General features: G+C 50.7%; 1 protein-coding gene and 1 non-coding gene across 3 annotated transcripts in view; both read left to right on the top strand.

Annotated features, from left to right (window-relative positions):
* The window catches only part of TNPO2 (transportin 2), a 179,546-nt gene that overhangs the window by 106,284 nt on the left and 48,424 nt on the right, over positions 1-24,838 (top strand). For both annotated transcript variants that reach the window (XM_086950639.1, XM_086950640.1), the window contains exons 17-22: positions 366-524; positions 824-911; positions 1,475-1,573; positions 2,247-2,342; positions 23,021-23,096; positions 23,561-23,660. In XM_086950639.1, the coding sequence (XP_086806765.1) occupies positions 366-524; positions 824-911; positions 1,475-1,573; positions 2,247-2,342; positions 23,021-23,096; positions 23,561-23,660 (618 nt within the window). The remainder of the gene's footprint in view (positions 1-365; positions 525-823; positions 912-1,474; positions 1,574-2,246; positions 2,343-23,020; positions 23,097-23,560; positions 23,661-24,838) is intronic.
* Positions 1,035-1,103, top strand: LOC147663146 (small nucleolar RNA SNORD41). The gene has a single exon (XR_015305423.1). It is a non-coding gene; the product is annotated as a small nucleolar RNA SNORD41 (small nucleolar RNA).

A 24,838-nucleotide genomic window follows, 5' to 3' on the forward strand; every position in this document is an offset into this window, starting at 1 on the left:
CTTCTAACATACACAGAATTGCTGTCCTATGTTAGACTAATTAGGCCCGTCAAAGCAATCCGACTAAATCATCAAGAAGTTTTGTTCATCAAAAGCGCAGCGCAGGGCTGGAAAGTGTCTGTGACTTTGCAGGAGGTGGTGCTGCCAGTTCAAAGATTGGTTATTCGGACTAGCTCTCATCCATTAAACATTTAATAAACCGGTCCAACTCTGTGTGAGTTGAAACTGGGACCTTGCTAATCAACAGTTGCGGTGGATTTGGGAAGAGGGTGGGATGGTTTTGGTTTGAGGGAGTGCTCCTAGTCGGACTACTGTACAGGTTCTAATGTTTTATGCCTCTATTGTGGAATTCATATCTCCTGCAGATGTATAGCCAGCACCCAGAGCAGTATGAGGCCCCTGATAAGGACTTCATGATTGTGGCTCTTGATCTCCTCAGTGGCTTAGCTGAGGGCCTGGGTGGCCACGTGGAACAGCTTGTGGCCCGGAGCAACATCATGACCCTGCTTTTTCAGTGCATGCAGGTGAGTGCAGTGGTTGCAACTTGCTGGATTCCAGATGGTTACATATAGGAATGTTTGTGCCTTTAGTTTGCGCCAAGAGGTGGCATTTCAAAAGGACCAGCTTAAAAACGTTTTTATCATATTTCCTTCTAAATAATATGTACTTTTTTTAAGCTTTTTTCTTTTTAATTTCTTACCACAGTACAGCCTTGTGCTGTTGTGTGGGAAGGAAGGCCTTGAGGCAGAATCCCTGTGGCCTTTAGATTCCTTGTTCCTGCTTTACGTCTGCTCATTGTTTCTCTCATCCCTTTTTCTTTTAGGACACCATGCCAGAAGTGCGGCAAAGTTCATTTGCGCTATTAGGCGATCTCACAAAAGCCTGCTTCTTGCATGTCAAGCCTTGTATCGGTGAGTGCTTTCCCTTCAGTGTGATTCCACTTGTGTTCTGCCACTAGCAGTAGTCTGCTGTTCCTGTCCCTCTTGTGACTGCTTTTGTGAACAGCAGCCAGCTAGTTTCTTGGTGCTTCCTCTCTGGATGTGATGCAGAATCCATGAACATTGATTGCACAGTGATTAATTTATTCATACTGTCTGATCCAGAGGTAGAGAGATGTTTCATGCAACAGCTCGGTAAGGAAGCTCTGCAGGAGAGCAAGTATGTGACTCAGTTTAGAAATTGAGGTTTTAAAACCTGTCTGGAGAACCACAGCATGTTCAAAATTTCACAGATGTCTTTGGGAAGAGCTGCGGAATAGTGGCAGTCTAAGCTATGTCTTAAGGTTTCTGAAGCTCTTATTGCTCACGTTTAAGATGCCGAATTATTGGAGTTAATGTTTGATCTCTCTGGGAAGCTTCTGCTGTTGGGCGCAGCAATTTTATTAACTAGAAATTTAAATTTTAGATGGCCAGAAAATAGAAAACCTCACTTTGTTTCTCTTCCTTCTTTCCTCCCCCCATTGTCCCCCTTCCAGCGGAGTTTATGCCAATCTTGGGTACAAACTTAAATCCAGAGTTCATCTCGGTCTGCAATAATGCCACCTGGGCCATTGGCGAGATCTGCATGCAAATGGGTGAGTAGTCCAGTCAAAGCACACTGTGCCGATATTCATTCCTCTACAAAATGTACTACATGTTTGAAGACCTGGCAGAGTGGAGTTCAGTTTATGCTGCTTGATCAGTAAACTCCATACCTACTTGTGAGAGGCAAGAAAGATCAGTTTCAGTGGGGGGCGAGAGGATGGTAATGAGGAGGCAATATTGCTGCATTGTCCCGGATTAATTTTTTTAAATCTTTAAACAGCGCATCATAGTGAAAGTTCAATAAATGTTTTAACCCGAAGTGGAATTTTATTAACTAAATGCATAATTAAAGATGCCTAAATCTGGTACCACAATACCTGGTAAAAACAATACACCGCTGAACCTTAGTGTAAACAGTGTGAATTAGAGACCATGACCACCTGTCTGTTCCTCAATTTCGAGGTTCGAAGGAGGATGGGTGTTATCTGCGTAGGTCCCGGCCTCTGTAATTCCCTTTCAGTTAAACGACTTCAGTTTTTGAAGACTCCGTTTGCCCTAGGCTTTTAGTCACTCCATTAAAGTGGTGTGCTCTTTGTATTTAAGTAGTCATGTTTATACTATTTTAAACCCTTTTAAATATTGCTGGACTGATGGATCTTCACTGTAAAATTGCTGGTTTGCCTGCAGTCGTGACCTTTCCATATTTTTCATTACTCTGCTCAGGTGCTGAAATGCAGCCGTATGTCCAGATGGTACTGAACAACTTGGTGGAGATAATCAATCGGCCAAACACTCCCAAAACGCTCCTGGAGAACACAGGTGGGTGACTAGCTGAAAAAATTATGGTAAACCTCATGATGACCTCCAGTGAGGGGACCTTTGCCCTCTCTGTTCTTAAGAGAAAAGTTTGCTAGTGAAAACTGTATCTGATAGACTACTAGCCGCAGATATCTTCACATAGAATTATCCCCAGGCGTGAGACTGCATCCGGAAACTTTTTTTGCCACAGCATCCCTGGGCGACATCACACGACTCCTCTCAGGCGTCGTCTGAGTACGTGACGTCAGCGAGGTCACTTAAGACCCGCCCCGGCACGCCTACCTCAGTTTATTTCCGTTCGAGGCATGTGGGCTGCTGAATTCATATCTGTGCATAGATCGCCGCCTAGTGTTGGGTCCGGATGATTGCACATTGTTGTTTTGGAAGAGTCTTCGAAGTATCACGAGATAGGTGGCTCCTCCCCTGGACTACAGTGCGCATGGGCATCAACTCCATCCCCAGATTGTTTTTTTCCGCCATTGGGTTTGGATGTCTTTGAATTCCCTCTTGTTGGAATCGATAGAAAACTTTTTTAAGACCAAAAGGTCTTTAGCCTAATACGTTGGTATAGTCTTGTGTTCGGTCTTGGTTCTTCCAGCTCGGCCTCGAGCCGGATTCCCTACACCCGCGTGCTTTCGACGCGGAAGGCCCAGTCGACGCTTCAGACCCTATCGACCGTTCATCGTGGAACGTAGTCCATTTAAGAAATGTCCAGTCTGCAACTCGAAGTATCCCCACATCGACGTCCACCCGGTGTGCAACAAGTGTCTGTCGCCGGGCCACGATGAAGCCAAGTGTATGGCTTGTTCACGCTTCAGGTCCAAGAAGACGCTTAAGCTTCGACGAGCTGCGCGCCAGGAGGCCCAGCATTCTGCACCGGCGCCTGTGGACATCTTCGATACAGGGGATGTCGAGGAAGAATCTATCCAGGACATTAGTGAGTCAAACCCCACGTCGGACGTCGACTACGGCTACGATGCGGAGGCTGAGATGTTAAAGGCCGATGAAGTCGTCGACTAGGTAGGAGATGACGACGGGGCCCTCGGGGCCATGGAGGATGGCTCGGACGAGGAGCTTCCTCAAACTGACTCTGGGGCCGTGCCAATTCATAAGGCTCAGGTCGAGGGATCGCCAACGGGCCTTACCCAAGATCTTACAATGGGTTCTACGGCCCGCCTTCGGGCTCGGCCACGGACATTGCTGTTGAGCCGCACCCTGTCAAATCGAAACCGAAACTGAAACCTACGGTCTCGACACAAGACACTGCGCAGGTGCCGTCCTCGAAACTGAAAGTGCGCCGAAGAAGACTAAGGGTGCTGTTGAGCCGAAGGCTCAAGTCAAGGGCGTCGAGACGAAGTCTGCCGCGCCGAAGACTAAAGTCAAGGTGGTCGAGCCGGGCGCCGAAGACGGTCGACATCAGTAAAGGCATCGGCGACCCAAAGAAAGCTCTCGGTGACCCGAAGGTTCTCGTAACTCCGCGTCAACAGGCCGGGGCCAAAAGCAGCGCACCCCGGGCGTCGACTCCAGGTGAGGTCTCGAAGGAGTCCGTCGAACCGGCGCGCCCATCCGCCGCGTTCACCAAGAAGGTTACGGACTCCCTGCAACGCATCAGGGACAAGACCTTATCGGTCGGACCGAAGGATCCTCAGTCTCCGAAACCGATTGAGAAACCGCGTAAGGGGTCCACGCCCCTCCATTTTACGTTGCCGCCAAAGACGGCGCCGAAGGCTTTCGCTCCGAAGGCGGTCGCCGGCGTTCCAGAGAAGGTTTCCTCGACGCCTAAGTCCTCAACAGTGGCCCACAGCCTCGACGAGCATCAGGAACACTTTATTGATGCCGAAACAGGCAGGCTTTCCCTCCACAAGCGGAAAATCGCCCCAGAACGTCCACTGGAGTCCTACAAGATCCCTCTCAAGAAGGACTCTGCTTTCACTCCCGTCTTGGTGGAACCACTCTCTCCACAGACTCATGATGTTTCGCCCACTTACTCTGATGTGGACGCTGGGAGGGTGATCATGAGGATGAGTATAGTTATCCTGTCTATACAGACCCGGAGGATACCAACGAACCCTGGGCCGCTGGTGCTGACCCAGGTAAATGTAAATGTAAATGTGGCGTATTTGTATAGCGCGAACAGTGACCCGGAGGCATCCCGGCGCTTGTACTCCTACCACAAGGGAACCCCTCCTGGCTTTTCCTTGTGGGGTGTCCACTCCTGGGCATCCCATGGTGAAACCAGGCATCCCTTGTGCATCGGGGGCCTTTGTGGAGACTAAGCAAGCTATTGCCCAGAGTTGCAGCGTGGGACCCATGCTTAGAATCGGCACTGAGGCGAGAATATCCGGTCAGAGGAATTTAAGCCCGAAACCCGCCGAGGCGGGAATCGAACCCTGGTCCCTGGCCAGCGTTCTGCATCAAGGTCTGCCGCTCTAAGCATTGAGCCACACTTCTCCACGAGGTGACCCTCAAGCGGGACAGGACCCTCAACTATTTTCGGCAAAAACTTCTCCTACAGAAGACTCTGCTGCTTTCAATGCCCTCATCGAACGGGCAGCTAACAATCACAACGTCCAGCTCCATGCTGATCCTGTTGATGTAGACTTCCTTTTTAGGTCTCGCCTTTTCCATTGGAAAATGGGGAGAATTCATGTCGGCAAAATCGTCTTCAAACCAAGGGCTTTCAGCCCCGCGGTTTTCTTGCAGTTCACGTGAATCACGTGAGCAAACATGCACGTGCATTCACGGCCAGGGCTTCTCCTCCCGTAGCAGCACTCCTCCCACACCAGCAACTCCCCCCTCCCACACCAGCACCTCCCCTCTCTCTCCCCGCAAACACAGCCTTGCCCTAGCAGCACTCCTCCCACACCAGCACCTCCCCCCTCCCACACCAGCACCTCCCCTCTCTCTCCCCGCAAACACAGCCTTGCCCTAGCAGCACTCCTCCCACATCAGCACCTCCCCCCTCCCACACCAGCACATCCCCTCTCTCTCTCCCCGCAAACTATTGCATCTCCGTGTTCTCTTTTCATGGACTCTCGATTTTATTTCTTGCTCCTGTACATTCCTTTACTCTACTTTTCGTCTGCTGAGTGAACTCTTGCATTTCCTTCCCCTCGGAGGTTGGCGTACTTTGGGTAAAGGCTGCTCCAAGCCCTCTCTCCGCGGGCTGAGAGGTAATTGTTGGCGTTCAGTTTTCACTGAGCTCGGCGCTCTGGTTCACAAGCTTTCCGAGTCAGATAACCATGTTAATGGAAGCCGGGGTGATTTTTTTCCAGCGTGAGAGCAAATGTGCAACGATTTTACATTTCGTTGCTTGAAACATCGCGCCTCGCATCCAATTACAAGATAACACGGATGTTTTAATCTGATTCAGTAACTGTCTTGCCTGTCAGGCAGATCATAAAGCGGTTTCTTTTTTGTTGCAAAGTAATCGTGACAATTTAAACAGCTATGCTGTGAAAAGGCTGACTAGCTAGTAAGCGGATGTAGGTCTTAAAACACAAACTAAAATGCCTACCACTAATAATACTATTATTGCTGCTTGACTACAGTGATGCACCGAAATGTTTATAAAAATAAAACGCACCCACATTTAATGAACCAGTGCATAACGCTTACCCGGTCTACCTTCGGCTGAAGCCTAACCCTATCCCTGAGACAAATGTGCATTAACCTTAAGACAATCAGTAACCTTAAGGCCTAAGCCTAATATCAGCAATGGCTGTAAAAATAAATCTAGTTGTGCTTTACTCCTTCCAATCAAGGTGCGGACAAAATGTCGCCAGTGAGTCTTAACAAAGGATTTGTGCAAACTAAAAACGGCAATGGATTAATTGAATGTTGTGCACAATCTTCAGTGGATGAAGGCGAAAGGAGAGCCGCACGTCTACTGTGTGTATGCTAGGTGAAGGAACATGGAACGAACGTGCACCCCAACTTCATGATCAATGAGTGATTGCAGCAGAACACATGAACAGCTCTCTCTGAAAGACTAAATGAAGTCTTGAATCAAAATAATGCTATTCGTACACCTTGACCTGAACTAGCACTGTCGATATACAGTCATGAGGTCAGATTGGCCCTCAAAGGGTGCTGGAAAGCGAGCAGTTGGGAGGCAGACGCCATCTAATCGTGCTAGATATGAATCCAAACTATCCATACTTTTGTTGGTAAAGTAAAATATTTGACCACGCATTTGGGGTAGTTCAATCTCTCCTTTCACCTAGCACCTTCTCCTCACACCCAAAGACCCTTGAAAGGCAGTTTTGTTTTTCACCAGCCAAACTGATATTTTTGCCCCAGAAAGTAAAAAATGCATAAAAAATCTTTGCCTTTACTTTATACCCTGCTATTGTAATATTTAAATCCTATATGTTTACGACTCTTGTAAAAAATATTTCACAGAAAGCTTAAAGGTGACACCTTTTGTAGCTGCGGTTACAATCCCAGAGTCTGTTTGTGATTAACGCTTCAATTTGCATGAGGCGTGCCGATATCTTATAGATGTTGTCGGATGGTAACATTTCTCGACCTTCTCTGTTTGGCAGTTATTTATTTCCTCCATCCCATAAACCGGCAAATAAATGGGAGAAAATAGTGTTACTCAAGCGGATTTTGGAGCAGTTTTTGGGAAGTGCACGAGGCGTGCACGAGCTTGCCTGAGCTTCTGCTCTTCAAAGGCTCCCATTTGCTCCTGCCTCCCCACCCACTGCTTCACACTTCACTCTTCACTCGCTTCCCTCACGTCTTTCACGCCCCTCCTCCCTTATCACTCTTAATTACATCTGTATCCACACATGCTCTGGTTACTCCACCCCTAATTATTCACTTCACTTGCGAGTCAGGCCGTGACTCGCATTCTGGCCGTCTGCCTGTTGCCTCCTCCTCCCTCCCACTCCCTTTTCCTCTCCCAGCAGCTTGTTTTTTTGGGCTCGCCCCATTCTTTCAGCCCCCTCCCGCCTCCCCACACAATATGCCCACCTTGTGTATTTATTTATTCATTTCGTTTTTTCTTATAATGAATAAGTTGCATATTCCACCCAAATAGGTTTCAGGGCGCAGAAAAGTGTGATTAAGTACAATGGGTAAAACTCACCCACGCAACGCCACTCACCCACGCAACGCCACTCACCCACGCAACGCCACTCACCCACGCAACGCCACTCACCCACGCAACGCCACTCACCCACGCAACGCCACTCACCCACGCAACGCCACTCACCCACGCAACGCCACTCACCCACGCACTGTGCAGTGCATAATAGGTCTCGCAGTAGGAAAGTTGGAGCTATTGGTTTTGTAAATGACAAAGCCCTTTATGTTTTTAAACTGAAAACAAAAATAAAAGGCATTGTTATTTGCAATTGTAATAGCTCCAACTTTCCTACTGCGAGACCTATTGGCAACGCCAGTGCTTGTTGATACCTTCTCAGTCTCAGAAAGAACGGTCAAGACTCTGCCTATGCTGAAAGGTGTTCTGAAACATGCTGGCGAGATCTTTAAAGAACCTACCAGGGCGAGGGTGATAAACCCTAGGATTGAGAAGAAATACAAGTCGGCGCCTACTGATCCTACCTACATCAAAGGACAGTTGCCTCTGGACTCCCTTGTCGTCTCGAATGCCCGGAAGAGGGCTAATTCTCAGACTACGGGTGATGCTCCTCCCCCAGACAAAGAACCCAAGGTCTTTGAGGCATCGGGGAAGAGGGTGGCAGCTCAGGCAGCCAACATCTGGCGCATTTCCAATACACAAGCGCTTCTGGCGCGGTATGACATTTCACACTATGACTCACTGGAGACCCTGTTGCAGCACCTGCCTGATGAATACAAGGAGGCGGCTGAAATGCTTATTCAGGAAGGGAAGCTGATTTCTAACGCTTCGATTAAGTGCGCTCTGGACGCAGCTGATACCGCCGCCAGAGCTGTGAACACTAGTGTTATGCTACGACGACATGCCTGGCTGAGAATCTCTGGATTTAAGCCAGAAATCCAAACCACCATCCTGAATCAAACAGTGAATCCAGAACACCAGTTTGGGCCAGAGGTTGACACCACCCTAGAAAAAATAAAGGACATGGAAACTGCTAAATCCATGGGTGCCTTACAGCCCCAGCAGTTTTGGGGTGGGTCTTTTCGTCGCTCAGGCACTAGAGGTGTTTCCAGAGGCCAGCTCTCCCAGTCCACGCAGTACTACAAGGCCAACACTCAATCCACATACACCAACAAGAGCCGAGGTGGATATCGTGGTAACAGCGCCAAGGGCAGAGGTCGCCGAAACAACTCCTCCAGATCCTCTGCCACCAACAAACAGTGACGCCTTGTCACTGCCCCCCCGACCATACAACACCAGTCGGGGGGAGACTCCAGCAGTTCCTGCCAGTCTGGAAGTCCATCACCACAGACAGGTGGGTCAGAAAGCTTGTACAATATGGTTATTGTCTGGAGTTAACATCCACTCTACCCAACATACCCCCAAGACACCGTCCTATGTCGGCCGAGCATTTGCACTTATTGCAGCAGGAGGTCATCGTCATGCTGCAAAAAGGGGCAATCGAGCTCGTGCCAGTGCCGGAAAGAGGCACAGGGGTCTACTCCCTGTACTTAATACCAAAGAAAGACTGGTCCCTCAGGCCCATCCTGGACCTCAGGCCACTCAACCAATACATCCTGTCGGAGCACTTCCATATGCTGCCCCTCAGGGGGATTTTCTCGCGACTTTAGACTTAAAGGATGCGTATTTTCACATTCCACTGCACCCTACCCACAGGAACTACCTCCGGTTCACCATGCAAAACCAGCACTACCAGTTCAAGGTTTTGCCTTTCGGGGTCACCACGGCACCCAGGGTGTTCACGACGACAGTGGCAGCGCACCTCAGGAGACAGAACATCCAGGTCTACCCTTATCTGGACGACTGGCTCGTCCAGGCGAAGTCAGCCCAGCAGTGTGCCGCCCACATGTCCCACACCATTCACCTCCTGCACGATCTGGGATTCTCACTGAATTACCCAAAATCCCACCTCCAACCCGCCCACATACGGCAGTATCTGGGTGCGACCATAAACACTCTGGCAGCCACAGCACAGCCAAATTCAGTGAGGGTCAGCAGCATTCAATCGCTGATACAGAAGTTCAGACCTCAACACTCGCTTCCAGCAAGAGTGTTCATGCAGTTGATAGGCATGATGGCCTCCTGCATGCCGCACGCGAGACTACATATGCGTCCGCTTCAGGAGTGCTTAGCACGTCAGTGGACTCAGGCTCACGGGCAGTTGAAAGACCTAGTGTTGGTGAGCGGTCGGGCATACAACTCTCTGCATTGGTGGAATCCACAAAACCTTTGCAAGGGCCGACCGTTCCAAGAGCCTGTGCCACAGATCATCCTGACAACGGACGCTTCTCTCCAGGGATGGGGAGCTCATGTACTCCATTACACTGTGCAGGGACTATGGACACCGCAGCAAAGGAAGATGCACATCAACGTTTTGGAACTGATGGCAATCTTCATGGCTCTGAAGGCCTTTAAAGTACATCTGTGCAACAAGGTCGTGTTGATCCGGACGGACAACATGACGGCCATGTACTACATCCAGAAGCAGGGGGGCACACACACTCCGCAGCTGTCTCATCTGGCTCAGAGCATGTGGAAGTGGGCCATTCAGAGGAACATCTTCCTCATGGCAGAGCATCTCCCGGGCAAGGACAACCAGATGGCGGACCTGCTCAGCAGGCACAGCCACCAAATGCACGAGTGGGAGATACATCCATCAGTACTCCAACCGTACTTCCAAAGGTGGGGTCATCCAGAGATACACCTGTTCGCCACAAAGGAGAACGCAAAATGCCAAAGCTTCGCCGCCAGGTTCCCACACCCGCAATCGCAGGGCAATGCGATGTGGATGAACTGGTCAGGCAGATTTGCGTACGCTTTTCCCCCAGCACCTCTGATACCGCTGGTGGCAGGCAAACTCAGGCAGCACTCGATGACTCTCATCCTGGTTGCTCCAACGTGGGCTCGCCAACCATGGTACACCACGTTTCTAGAACTCTCCGTGGTACCGCATCAAAGGCTTCATCTCACGCCCAGCCTTCTGACGCAGAGCCATGGTGACATTCAGCACCCAGATCCGCAACAGCTCAACCTGGCGATCTGGCTCCTGAAGTCCTAGAGTTTGGCTACCTAAATCTTCCCCCCCGATTGCATGGACATCATTCGGGAGGCAAGGAAGCCCACTACTAGAGCTTGTTATGCGGCTAAATGGAAGAGGTTTGTCATTTACTGTGTGAACCACAATATTGACCCGCTGGATGCTTCCATTCAGAACATCATTTGTTACCTGTTCCACCTGTACCAGTGCAATTTGGCGTACTCTTCCATCCGCATTCACTTGTCTGCAAAGGCAGCATACCTCCAGAATAGGCAACACCTATCACTTTTTAAGGTCCCTGCTATCAAGGCTTTTCTGGAAGGACTCAAGAGTCATTCCACCACGGACGCCACCAGCTCCGGAATGGAACCTCAATGTGGTTCTTACAAGGTTGATGGGTCCTCCCTTTGAGCCACTGCACTCTTGTGAGCTTCAGTTTCTGACTTGGAAGGTTGCTTTCTTAGTAGCAATTACATCACTACGGAGGGTTAGCGAGTTGCAGGCGCTTACCATCCAGGAACCTTTCTTCCAAGTACACGCTAACAGGGTGGTACTCCGCACTAACCCTAAATTCTTACCCAAGGTTGTATCTCAATTCCACATGAACCAGACAATTGAGTTGCCAGTGTTTTTTCAAAACCCAGAATCGCTGGCGGAGCGGATGCTCCACACCCTTGACGTTAAGAGAGCCTTGATGTACTACGCTGACAGGACAAAAGATTTTCGTAAGACCAAGCAACTTTTTGTTGCTTTTGCCTCGCACCACAAGGGAAACGCTATCTCCAAAGCTGGGATCGCTAGGTGGATCGTGAAATGCATTCAGATCTGTTACGCTAAGGCTAAACGCACTCTCACAATTCCACCGAGAGCCCACTCCACCAGAAAGTTGGGGGCCTCTATGGCTTTCCTAGGTAACATTCCCTTAGAAGATATTTGTAGAGCAGCCACATGGTCTACCACACATACTTTCACTAAACATTACTGCGTAGACTTGCACTCCAAACAGCAAGCAGCTGTTGGTCAGGCTGTTCTCAAAACACTTTTTCAGACTGCTGCAGCTGGCACGGGCGGCCGCCAATAATGGGAGGACTGCTATGTATTCTATGCACAGATATGAATTCAGCAGCCCACATGCCTCGAACTGCAAATGCTACTTACCAGTATGCATCTGTTCTTGGCATGTAGGGCTGCTGACATTCATATCGCCCACCCTCCTCCCCGGCGCCTGTAGCAGCTGCAGTATTCATATATATATATACACATATGCTCATAGCATGGGCATCACTCACATACTTCACTCCATCTCTGCCAATGGCTAAAAACAATCTGGGGATGGAGGCGATGCCCATGCGCACTGTAGTCCAGGGGAGGAGCCACCTATCTCGTGATACTTCGAAGACTCTTCCAGGACAACAATGTGCAATCATCCGGACCCAACACTAGGCGGCGATCTATGCACAGATATGAATGTCAGCAGCCCTACATGCCAAGAACAGATGCATACTGGTAAGTAGCATTTGCATTTCAGAGCATTGAGTTTGAGGTGATTATCGGCAAGCCAGGATTGGGTGCTTCTGATCGTTGAGTTCAGGAGCAGAATGTCTTTGGGGGATTGTAGTTTGAGATAGAGTTGGGTGTCGGCGTACATGTGAAAGAGAACATTGGATGCTTGTAGTAGCGGGGTGAGAGGTTCCATAACTAGGTTGAACAGAGTCGGGGATAGAGAGGATCCTTGGGGGACGCCTAGCGATACAGGTATTGGCGAGGACATCATGTTGTTGCTCTTGAATTTCTGCGATCTGTTTTGTAGGAAGGACGTGAACCATTTGAGAACAGTTCCAGATATACCCATTCTTGTGTTGAGAAGTTCGATTAGCTTCTCATGTTTAACGGTGTTGAATGCTGAAGAGAGATCAAGCAGGATGAGGAGGCAGGTGTCGTTTTGGTCTAGGATTTGAAGTGCGTCGTCAATTATGTGAGTCATAGCAGTTTCTGTGCTGTGCCCTGCTCGGAAGCCTGATTGAGGGTTGAGTAGCTCAAACTGATCAATGTGTTTAGTCAATTGTAGCTGTGCGCATTTTTCCAGCAGTTTAGCAAGAGTGGGAACATTTGTAATGGGGTGGTAGTTGTTCAGATCAGATGGGTCGGCTGTAGGTTTTTTAAGTAAGGGTGTGACTTGTCCAACTTTGAGGGAGTCTGGTATGATTCCTTGTTGTAGTGAGCTGTTAATAATTTTAGTCCAGAGTGGGAGAATCAAAGGGGTAAAGTCTTTTACCTTAGCAGCTGGAAGGGGGTCTGAGAGGTGATTGGATGGTTTCAAGGTGCTGAGTAGTTTGCTGATTTCTTCTTCGGAGTAGGTGTCAAAGGATGACCATGAAGCATTGTTTTTTGGTTCAGTTGATGCTGTGCAGCGGGGTCTGGGGTAGAGGCTTGCATCAATGAGATCGCTGTTTATGTTATCAGTTTTTTGGATAAAGAAGGCGGAGAAGTCTTCACAGGAGGGTGCTTCGCGCACCGTGCTAGGTGGTTGGGGTTGCTCCTTGGCTTGTGTTCTGATTAGCTCAAACAGTTTCCTCGGACGGTTTTTTGCTTAGTCGAGCTGAAGAACTCTGATTTTGAGCGTTTAATTTTCCTGAAATAGGCGTTTCTTTTTTTCTTCAGGGTTTTTAAGTGCAGTGCAGAGGGAGCTGATCTCCAGGTGCGCTCTGCCATTCGCACGTCTCGTCTATCCTCATTGAGACTCCCGTCGTACCATGGATTGGAGATTTTGGTGGAGACTCTTTTTAGCTGCATCGGTGCAGCCTCACTAATTATTGAGGTCATAGTATTGAGATAGTGGCCAGTTAAGGATTGAACGTCTGTTGTGCCGTTAGGTGGGAGTAGGAGTTTGCAGCTGTTAGGAGGCAGAGAGCTTGGGTTGAGTTTTTTCAGGTCTCTTTTCCAGACTTTGGGCTTGGAGGGTTGAGCCGGGTTAGTTTTAACTTTTTCATTGATGAAGGTGACAATATGATGGTCTGACCAGTCACAGGGTAGGATGGACTCGAGTTGGATATGGTCCTCTTTGGAAATAAGGTCGAGGATTGCACCTTTCTCGTGGGTCGGGCTGTTGCATATTTGGGTGAGGTCATGGGCATTGAGGAAGTTTTTAAGACTATTTACCACCGCGTCATTGCGGTCGTTCCAGTGTAGGTTGAAGTCACCAAGGTATATTTGGGTGAGCTGCCGTCCAGAATTAGTTGAGATCATATCCATGATTTGTTGGGAAAAGGTAAGGTTGTCCCTAGGTGGGTGGTAAATGCCGTGCAGAGAGCATATCGATTTGCCCTCATTAAGAATGTCGAAGCAGATGTATTCGCAGGATGTAGGGGATGGTAGGGAGGCGGAGTTGACTCTCCGAACAGAGAGGTTGTTCCTGTAAATGCATGCAATTCCACCGCCTAATTTGCCGGACCTGTCAAGTCGAATGATGTGGTAGTTGGGAGGAACCAAAATATCCATTATAGTTGACTACGATTCAGTTAGCCAGGTTTCAGTCAAAATTATTAGGTCAAGGTCCAAAGAAAGGATGAGATCAGCGATGGCGGCGGAATGTTTCGAGACAGATCTGCAGTTGTGGAGAGTGTATTTGAGGCGGGTGTGTGTTGAGGGTGGTAGAGGGTTCTAGAGATATAGGAACTTTTCTAAGGTTATTAGGGATGGAGATTCTGCTGTTAAGAGTAGGGGGGTCTAAGGGGATTTGCGTGTATGGTGGGTATGGTAAGGTGTGCGGTGGATGTGTGGGGGGCTGTGTCGTAGGATCGGAGGAGAGTGCGTGTGTCGAGGTCTGACAGTGGGTTGTAGGGGCGATGAGGCCGGTTGTGATTGCGGACAGGGATTGAAGTCCAGTGTGGGGAGTGTTGGGTGGGAGAGTCCACCGGAAGGGAGGGGGGCCTGTTTGGAGGAGAGGTGGCGGTGGGTGAGGGGTTGCAGGGGCGGCGAGTGCGGCTGTAGTGCTTGTGGACAGTGGTTGAAGTCTGGTCTGGTGTGGGGAGTGTTGAGTGAGAGTCAATCCGAAGGGTGGGGGGCATGTTTGGGGGAGAGGTGGAGGTGGGTGAGAGTTGTATGTGTTGTGTGAAGAGTAGTTCTTTGATGTTGTGCACGTCTTCCTTGACCTGGATGAGTGTAGCCATAATCTTGTCCAACATGGGGTATGCGATGGAGGTGGGAGCGGAGATCAGGGGTGCATGACTGCCCAATGAATCGTCGAGCATGTGGGGGAGTAGGCTGGTATTCGTGCAGGGCTCCGTAGTGTCAGTGTCAGTGTACGGGAAGGAGTTAGGGAGGAGAGAGATTTTGGGCGGGAGGGGTGTGGATGATGTAGAGAAGGGGTTGGTGGTGAGGGAGAGGGCATTGGTGTAGGGCGGAGAGAGCAGGGTGGAGGATGGGTGTATGTTAGTGGTGGTGCCGCAAGGGTAGTGGGGGCTGAGAATGGGGGGGGAATGGGATTGGTAATGCTCCTGTTGTGAGGAGGGGGAGTTAAGTTGAGAGAGGAGGTGTGTTCTGCGTATTTAGTCAGAGGGTAGTGGGGACAGAGTGGGAGGGGATAAATGGTAGGAATTGTCGTTGGGAATGTCGTTCCGGATCTGAGCTAGGTTGTGGGTGGGAGTTGTGATGTCAGGGGTGAGCGGAGTGTTAATGGTATGTGTGGAGGTCAGAGTGTTGGAGGGGGGGGTGGTGTTGCTGGTGAGAGCAGTGGGGTCAGGGGTGAGGGAAGTGGGGGTGAAATGAGTGGAGGACCGAATGTTGATAGGGGAGGTGGGGGTGAGGCTGAGGCAAATGGGGGAGAGATCTGTGACTGTAATTGAGGAGTGTGGAGCAGCCACTGCAGGTGGGTGAATGACTAAAGTGCTGGGGGTAGGGGTGAAGTGCCTGTCGCTCTGGGGTTGGGCTACGTTAGAGGGGTTGAGAGTGGGGATTGTGGAGTCAAGGGTGTTAGGATTGGGGGAGATATGCGTGGGAATCCTAGGATTCCACGATCTACCTGGCTATACCAGCCTTGGAAATGGGGTTGCCTTTGTGTTGTGGCGAAAAGGCAACAAATAGTTTTTTCGTCTTCCGAAAATCTTTGGTCCTATCAATGTGGTACATCAAGGCCCTCTTAACGTCAAGCGTGTGGAGCATTCTCTCCGCAACTGACTCAGAATTTTGGAAGAGCACAGGCAGTTCTATAGTCTGGTTGATAAGGAACTGCGAAACCACATTAGGAAGGATCTTGGGGTTAGTGCGAAGCACCACCCTGTTGAAATGAATCTGTATGAATGGCTCTTGGTTAGTTAGTGCTTGGAGTTCACCAACGCGTCGTAGCGACATAATCACTATCAGGAAAGCCACTTTCCATGTTAAGAACTGAATCTCGCATGAATGCAGTGGCTCAAAAGGTGGACCCATCAGTCTTGTGAGGACCATATTCAGGTTCAATTTAGGAGCTGGTGAGTCCGGGGAGGAATGACTCGTTTGAGTCCTTCAAGAAAAGCTTTGATGGCAGGCCCTCTGAAAAGGGAGAGATGCTGCCTGTTTTGGAGATAAGCAGCTATTGCGGACAAATGAATACGAATGGAAGCATAGGCCAGATTACATTTGTATAGATGTAACCGATAACAAATGATGTTTTGAGTAGATGCGTCCAGCGGGTTGATGTTGTGGTCTGCACAATAAATGACAAACCGCTTCGATTTCGCCGCATAGCATGCTCTGGTGGTGGGCCTCCTTGCCTCCCTGATGTCCATACAGTCAGGAGGCAAGTTCAGATAGCCAAACTCTAAGACCTCAGGAGCCAGATCGCCAGGTTGAGCTGTTGCGGATCTGGGTGCTGAATGTCGCCATGGCTCTGCGTCAAAAGCCTGGGTGTGAGGTGCAGCCTTTGATGCGGTACCACAGATTGTTCTAGAAACGTGGTGTACCATGGTTGGCGTGCCCACGTCGGAGCAACTAGGATGATGCAGGGCTGCAATGAAGACCGCTTAAGAGATTATTTTTGTTTGCTCCGGGGTCGACGCACATGGGCGGGGCTATTCACTAGGTTATGACTATAACCGAGATACCCCTACTACAGAAGGACAGTGATAGAAGCAATCTCCACCAAACCTGGAGTAGCCAGAGCAGCAGATCACCAGAGCATCGGAACACCATCCTCCACGAACCAAGGAGAATGAACCGACCCCAGACAGAGCCAACCGTCAAGAACAAGGAATGCACTCACAGGAGACACAGCCCCTCCCTTCCAGTGCTATCCCCTGATAAAGGGTCATCTGGCCAGGTCTTGCCTTGTCCCTTATGGGTGCTTGCCCTCTGTTTAAGTGGCTTGGAGGGTTATTTTCCCTGTCTTGGGACTGGTCCCCTTTCTCTGGATAAGGGTGGTAGGTTTACTACGGCTACCATGACTTTACGCATGATCCTTGCATCTGGGGCACGGGAGTGGGAGGCTGTCAATGGGCTGACAGGGTGGCTGCGCAGCGCTCTGCTTGCTCGTTCTTCTTTACTGTCTTTGAGTTCAACGGTGTTGCCACTATTCTGTGTTAGTTACCGCTTCTTCCAATTTTTCTGCTCTTCGCGCACTGTTCCCATGCTTCCACAGTTTATCTGGTGATTCCGCGTTGTGGTGCGGAAAAGTTCTCCGAAGAAAACTGACGTAGGCGTGCCGGGGCGGGTCTTATGTGACCTCGCTGAGGTCACATGCGCGGACGCCGCCTGGGCGGGGTCACATGATGTCTCCCTGCACCCGGCGCGCAGAGGTGATGTGGCAAAAAAGTTTCCGGATCCAGTCTCACGCCTGGGGATAATTCTACCTGAAGGAATCTGCGGCTAGAATGGTTTCTACCAGATACATCGTTACCGAAGGTAAGTAACTCATACTTTTTAACTTGTCCAATTTGAGGCCAACTCCCAGCCTTTTGGTTGCAGTAACTTTGGTGTCTGAAAAAGTACTTCAGTCAAAGGAAATTGTGACTTTTTTTTACTCCATCACAAAATTTGCATTCATATCTGGACGCTCTTGGTGGTGTTATGATGTTTAAGAAAGGTGAAGAAACACAATGCTCTGTATTTATTATAATAGTACTAATAAAGCTTTTAACATTCCCTTACGTCAGTTGAGGGCTACAGAAACAGACATATTTCTTTGACGTGTCCATGGGACAGTTATTGGAATAGCAGTTTCACCTCACTTAAGTTACTGATATTTTGTGTTTATCAAATCTGAAAGAAACAGGTTAGTATTAGATTCCTTACCTTAGAATATCCCCAGGCGTCAGTCTGGATCCGGAAACTTTTGCGTAGCAGTACCCCTGCGCGTCGGTAGGCGTCATCTGCAGGCGTCCCCTGCGGCTCCGCGTCCGTTGTCGGCGTCGTGCCTGCTCCATACCCTGCGGTCCCTGGGCAGGGCGCGTCGCCCGAGGAGATCCTCATGGTTATGAGGGCTCTTTCTCCTCTGGCGGGTTCTGCGGCGCCTTCGGGCCCTGTGAACCCGTCCGGGGCCCTAGCGGTTCGGGTGCCCCTGCCTCGATGCCGTCGGGTGCTCCGGCCCCGGCGCCGCAGGGGCCCTCAGGGTCGGCGCCGGCTGGTCAACCGGCCTCTCCGGCGCCGATTCCATCGGGGCAACCCCTGGCGCCGCCCCCGCGCGGCGCCGGCTCCGGGCGGCGCTGTCCCCGGGCGGTGCTGTCCCCATTCCCTCTCCGAATCCGGACACTGAGTCGGACCGGCGTCGCCCGACGCCGGGTTTGACGCCGATGGGGCGGAGCGGAGTGGGAGGGGTCTGAGGACCCTCTGACACGCGAGTGTCAGTACGACATGGACTGGACGGGTGACTTGGGTGACGCCAGTGGTCTGGATGACTCCCCCAACCCTGGCTTTGTCTCGCCTCCTACCGTGGCTACGGAGGAGGGGGCTGCTTATTCAGTGGTGTTGATGAGGGCTGCCAAGGCCTTAAACCTTGTGCTCCCCGTCGCGGCCGTGAGGACTAACATCCTCACTGAGGTCCTCAAACCGCAGTCATGCCCACAGAAGCCGCTGCTGCCGTTCAACGAGGCCTTAACTGACGTTCTTTTGGGCACGTGGTCCAGGCCCGCTTCAAGTTCGCCTGTTGATAAGAACGTGGCCAGACGCCACCGTCCGTGTTCGGGCGACCCCAAGTTTCTGTCCACCAATCCCACCCCTGAGAGTCTGGTGATCCAGGCCTCCACTTCCCAGACCGCATTCCCGTCGGCCCCGCCCGACAGGGAATCAAAGAGGTACGACCAGTATGGCAAAAAGGTCTTCTCGGCCCTGAGTCTGGGACTGCGGTCTTGCAACACCGCGTGCCTCTTGGGCCGCTACACCCACTCTCTGTGGGATACGGTCGCGGACCTGCTGCCTGAATGCCCGCCGGAGGTACGGGCTAAGCTCGGCAAGGCTATGATTGAAGGCCGAGACGCAGCAAGATACTCCATCAGGTGTGGTTTTGATACGACCGACTCGCTGGTCAGAGCGATGTCCACGACGGTGGCGATTCGTCGCCACGCCTGGCTGAGATCCGCCAACTTCTCGGCAGATTCCAGAATGCTTTAATGGACATGCCGTTTGATGGCAGTCGCCTGTTTGGCGACAAAGCGGACCACGCGCTGGAGCGCTTCAAGGACTCCAGGGTCACGGCCAAGTCCTTGGGTCTCTCGACCCAGCGCCAGCCAACGGGTTCGTTTCGCTCCTTTCGTGGCCAGGGAAAGGGCGGTCCCACACATGCTGCCAGCCACGCGCCGCAACAGACTTATCAACGTGGCGGCGGCCGTGGAAACCGCCGTGGTGGCGGTCGGGGACGGCGGCGAGGTCAAGCCACACCTCCCCCCGCAGCATCTGCCACTCAAATCCTCCTAGTCCGTGCTATCTGGCCCATGTGACGCCGGTGGGGGGCAGGGTTCGCCATCACCTCTCCCACTGGCGCACAATAACATCGGACAGGTGGGTGCTGCAGCTCGTCCGAAGGGGCTACTCCCTCCCCTTCGAGACAACTCCTCCAGCCATGCCACCGCAGAACGACCGTGTGTCGGGGGACCACTTGGCACTTCTGAGGGAGGAAGTTACGGCCCTCTTGGCCAAGGGGGCCATCGAGCGCGTTCCTGGGCAAGAAGTAGGGCGTGGTTGCTATTCCCACTACTTTCTGGTACCCAAGAAGGACAAAGGGGGCCTACGTCCTATCTTGGATCTAAGGAACGTCAACGGCTTCCTCCGGAAGGAGAAGTTCAAGATGTTGACTTTAGCTCAGGTCTTGGCTGCTCTAGACCCGCAAGACTAGATGGTAGCGTTGGACTTGCAGGATGCGTATTTTCACATCCCCGTCCTGCCGGCCCACCGGCGTTACCTGCGGTTCACGGTAGGCCACGAGCACTTTCAGTTTATCGTGCTCCCCTTCGGCCTTACCAGCGCCCCACGGGTGTTCACCATGGTGTTGGCGGTGGTCGCAGCTCATCTGCGCAGATTGGGGGTTTCAGTCTTCCCCTATCTAGACGACTGGTTGTTGAAGACGGGCTCGCCCCAGACAGTCGTCCACCACCTTCAGATGACGGCAGACCTCCTGCACGAGCTGGGGTTCTCCATCAATGTGCCGAAATCACACCTGTGTCCCTCTCAAAAGCTCCTTTTCATCGGAGCAGTTCTCGACTCGGCGCAGTTTCGGGTCTATCCTCCGGAACGGCGAGTCCAGGATATACTGGCTTTGATTCCCATCTTTCAGCCGTTATCCCGGGTTTCAGTCAGGTTGACGCTGCGGCTGCTGGGGCTGATGGCTTCCTGCATCCTTCTGGTGCATCACGCCCGGTGGCGGATGCGGGCTCTGCAGTGGGACCTGAAGTTTCAGTGGGCCCAGCATCAGGGCAACCTGTCCGACCATGTCTTGATCTCAGAGGGCACTGCAAGACAACTGCAGTGGTGGCTTACGGACCGCGATTGGGTCAGAGGCAGATCCCTCTCCCTTCCCCAACCGGAGCACGTTGTTGTGACGGACGCGTCCCTCCAGGGCTGGGGAGGCCACCTGGGAGAGGCAGAGATCAGAGGCATCTGGTCTCCGGCGGAGTCCCGGGTCCATATAAACCTGTTGGAGCTCCGGGCGATTCGTTTGGCACTGAAAGCATTCCTCCCCTTTGTCAACGGGAGTGTGGTGCAGGTGTTCACGGACAACACCACCGCCATGTGGTACTGCAACAAGCAGGGCGGGGTGGGGTCGTGGACCCTTTGCCAGGAGGCTCTGCGCCTCTGGCAATGGCTGGAACGTCAGGGCGTGACTCTGGTGGTTCAACACCTGGCAGGTTCTCTGAACGCCAGGGCGGACGAACTCAGCCGTCGGTGCTCGATGGATCACGAATGGCGTCTGAACTCTGACGTGGCGCAAGGCCTCTTTCGGCAATGGGGAGAGCCTTGGTTAGATCTATTCGCCACAGAAGAGAACGCTCAATGTCATCAGTTCTGCGCGTTGGAGTTTCCAAGACTGCACTCGCGCGGCGATGCCTTTCGGCGCGAGTGGAGTTGCGGTCTGTTATACGCCTTTCCGCCTATACCACTTCTGCCCAGAGTGCTGAAGAAGATCAGGCGCGACCGGGCCCAAGTCATCCTTGTGGCTCCGGACTGGGCTCGAAGGTACTGGTACCCCGGGCTACTCAGCATGTCAGTCGGTCCCCCGATCCGCCTGCCCCTTCAGGAGGACCTTCTGTCGCAGCAGCAGGGGACGGTCCTCCACCCGAACCTGTCCAGCCTCCACCTCCATGCGTGGAGATTGAGCGGCGGCAGTTGAGGCCATTTGACTTGCCTACTGAAGTCTGTGATGTGATTCTGGCAGCCAGGCGTTCCTCCACGAAATCGGTATACGCCTGTCGGTGGAACAAGTTTGTGGCATGGTGCACAGCAAAGGCTGTGGATCCTCTCTCTGCCCCTCTTTCTGAGGTTCTTCTCTTTCTTCTTTCTCTTGCCCAGCAGGGCTCTGCTCTGGGCACTATCAAGGGCTACCTTTCTGCCCTTTCGGCCTTTCTGAGGCTGCCTGATCAACCTTCTTTGTTCAAGTCCCCCATTGTAACAAGATTCTTGAAGGGCATCACACACATGTATCCACCTGTTCCGTTTGTGATGCCTCAGTGGGACTTGAACCTGGTTCTAACCTTCTTGATGTGTGCTCCCTTTGAGCCACTTCATTCCTGTCCTCTCCGTCTCCTGAATTTAAAGACTGCCTTCCTGGTTGCCTTCACCTCTGCCAGGAGAGTGAGTGAGCTCCAGGCTCTTTCTGTCAAACCTCCTTTCATGTCCATTCATCCAGACAAGGTGGTTCTGAGAACTAGACCTTCTTTCCTGCCTAAAGTTAACTCTGCTTTTCATATCGGGCAGTCCATCACCCTCCCTTCCTTTTTCCCGCCTCCGAATCCTTCAAAGGATGAAGAGCGGCTCCATCGTCTGGACCCAAAACGTGCGCTTTCATTTTATATGGATCGCACACGCTAGTTCCGGGTGAATGACCAACTGTTTGTTGGCTACGTGGGTGCGAAGAAGGGACGGGCGGTACATAAACGGACCGTCTCTCGGTGGGTCGTTCTGTGCATCAAAGTGTGCTACTCTTTGGCTCGGAAGGAGCCTCCTGTTGGGCTGAGGGCCCATTCCACTCGGGCCACGGCGGCTACTACTGCCCTGGGCCGGGGAGTCCCCTTGCAGGACATTTGCCAGGCGGCTACGTGGGCCTCGCTGCACACCTTTGCGAGGCACTACTGCCTGGACAGTCAAGTCCGGAGGGATGGCTTCTTAGGCCGTTCACTCCTCCAGGACTTTCTGGTGTAAGGTTGTATTGGTTCGCAGACCCACCACCGGGGTTGGTATTGCTGGGGTATCTATTCTAAGGTAAGGAATCTAATACTAACCTGTTTCTTTCAGAGGAACAAGTTACCTACCTTCGGTAACGATATATCTGTAAGAAACGGTAGTTAGTATTAGATTCCTTACCGCCCCGCCCATCCTCCCTGTTCTGCGAACTGATACCTAGGGTTAGGGACATCCCTTTCAGGGCCCTAGTTTCAAAAATGGCACCAGTGTTGGTTCTCACATGGCTCTGCGTGTTCTGGCGCGGAAAAGCTGTGTGCAAAGAACTGACGTTAGCGCGCGGAGGCGGCGTCTATATACTCCAGCGACGTCATCACGGCGCCGACGACTGACGCGGAGCCGCAGGGGACGCCTGCAGACAACGCCTACCGACGCGCAGGGGTACTGCTACACAAGTTTCCGGATCCAGACTGACGCCTGGGGATATTCTAAGGTAAGGAATCTAATACTAACTACTGTTTCTTACAGATATATCGTTACCGAAGGTAAGTAACTTGTTCTTTAAACCGCGCTCCTTTTTATCAAACATCCTGACATGAATGCAATACACTGTATTGGGGCTTCTTAGTAGTTTAGATCACTGGAAAGCTCAATGTGGCTACATGTGGGAGGGGTGGCATGGCAGAACTCCCCCTGCCCTTATTAAAATTGTATTTTTTATTTTAAATGCAGCAATCACCATTGGGCGTTTGGGGTGTGTGTGCCCACAGGAAGTTTCTCCGATGCTGCAGCAGTTCATAAGACCCTGGTAAGTTACAAGAGAAGCATGGCAAAAATCACTGCAGGCTTAAAGGGTTGGTTTCTTGGAGACCAATTGGGGCTTGAATTGTCCAATTTGCTGATTACCGTGGAAGGGCTAGGATGTTACTACTGATCTGTTAGATTCGAAGTTTACTAGTTACCATGTTGGTGCTGGTGACACTGCTGAATATTGTGAACATGCTCTGATAATGTTTGTTCCTGGAGCTCCGCTACACTCTACAGCAGAGCTATGCTGGTTCATGTTCCTCTCCTGTGGCTAAGCTTAGCATATTTTCCAATTGTTAAGTGTTGCATCTGAAAACTGCACACCTGTTACACAGACATTGAATTGTGACGTTATTCTTGCAACAAGTGCTTTGAGACTGATTTTTGTCTGCTTCAGGGAGTGGTGGGAGAAAGGGTGGCATTTTGTGCCTTTAATTTTCGATAAGTAAACATGACTTTTCTCAGGTGTACATCTTTGAGGAATATCAGAGACAACGAGGAGAAGGACTCAGCATTTCGTGGAATCTGCATGATGATCGGAGTGAATCCTAGTGGAGTGGTGCAGGTAAGGATGAATTTGCGAGTTCCTGTCTTTCATTGCTGGTGGGCTACTTCTTGAAAGGCTTCATTCATCAGGGGCTGCAGTGCCTGAGTGAAATGTCCTTTCTCATAGTCAATTTTTTTTATCTCAACCCCTCAAACACTAATTTAACATGGCACCTTTTGCATTATATCAGCCTCATTGTTCAACCAACAAAGATTCCGGAAGGAAAAAACATATAAACGCTCCTTCTCAGGAATGGCGCCTAGGATCTGGAATTCACTCCCTCCCGAAACCAGGCTTATCTCTTCCACTACTCTCTTTAAAAATGAAGTAAAAGCTATCCTCATGGCTAAATACACTTTAACTATTATCTCGAACTCTGTTAATACTCTGCATCGACCTATACTACATGTTTGACCCCTCTGATTATTTGTATTGTTTTTATTACTCACATGACTGGCTTTGCAGCCTCTTATTTGTACTGTTTGATCTATTGATTTATCTGTCTGACTATGCTACCTCATGTACCCATTCTATGTAAAGCGCTCTGATATCTGCAAAGATCTTGTTCGTGCTATATAAAACTTTCAAAATAAATAAAGCTAGGCTGATGCAGAGAACAAACCTATCACGTATACGTATTTTTTCAAGCATAGAAAAGACAGTTTGGCTTATATATTTCCTGTATGGTAGCATACCCAAGAAGGATTGACTGGGTATGGAATATATTTGTATGGTAACCTGTTTGGGATGCGGAGTTGGGTTAGGAGTACAATTATAGCTCCATAGGTAGCCTAATAGTACTCCTTAACAGATTCATCCAACACAGCTTGGGTTTGCTTTAAGTAGCTGTCATAGGGCTTCAGCATTGCTCATCACCTATTCAGCCTCCAGATGAACACCATAGCCAAAATGTGTCTACTGTGTACAACACCTCCCCAAAGTCATATAGTTGCAATAAAGTTAATTGTTTGCCACCTCCTTATGCGTTCATATTATCTACACCTGCATGCATGTAGAATGCCATCAAAACCTGCTAATATAGAAATCTTTCTAAAATGTAACCTCCTTGAGCTAAGCGGTGGCCAAAAGTACACCACAGTAGGAAAACAAACTGCCATGTGGTAGTTGCTCTCCGCTCCCCACAGGCTTAAAGTATGTGATTAATATTGGAGTACAAGGATTTTAGAAGGTGTACT

Source organism: Lissotriton vulgaris, unplaced genomic scaffold, assembly GCF_964263255.1.
Source record: "Lissotriton vulgaris unplaced genomic scaffold, aLisVul1.2 SCAFFOLD_562, whole genome shotgun sequence".
NCBI classification, from domain to species: domain Eukaryota; kingdom Metazoa; phylum Chordata; class Amphibia; order Caudata; family Salamandridae; genus Lissotriton; species Lissotriton vulgaris.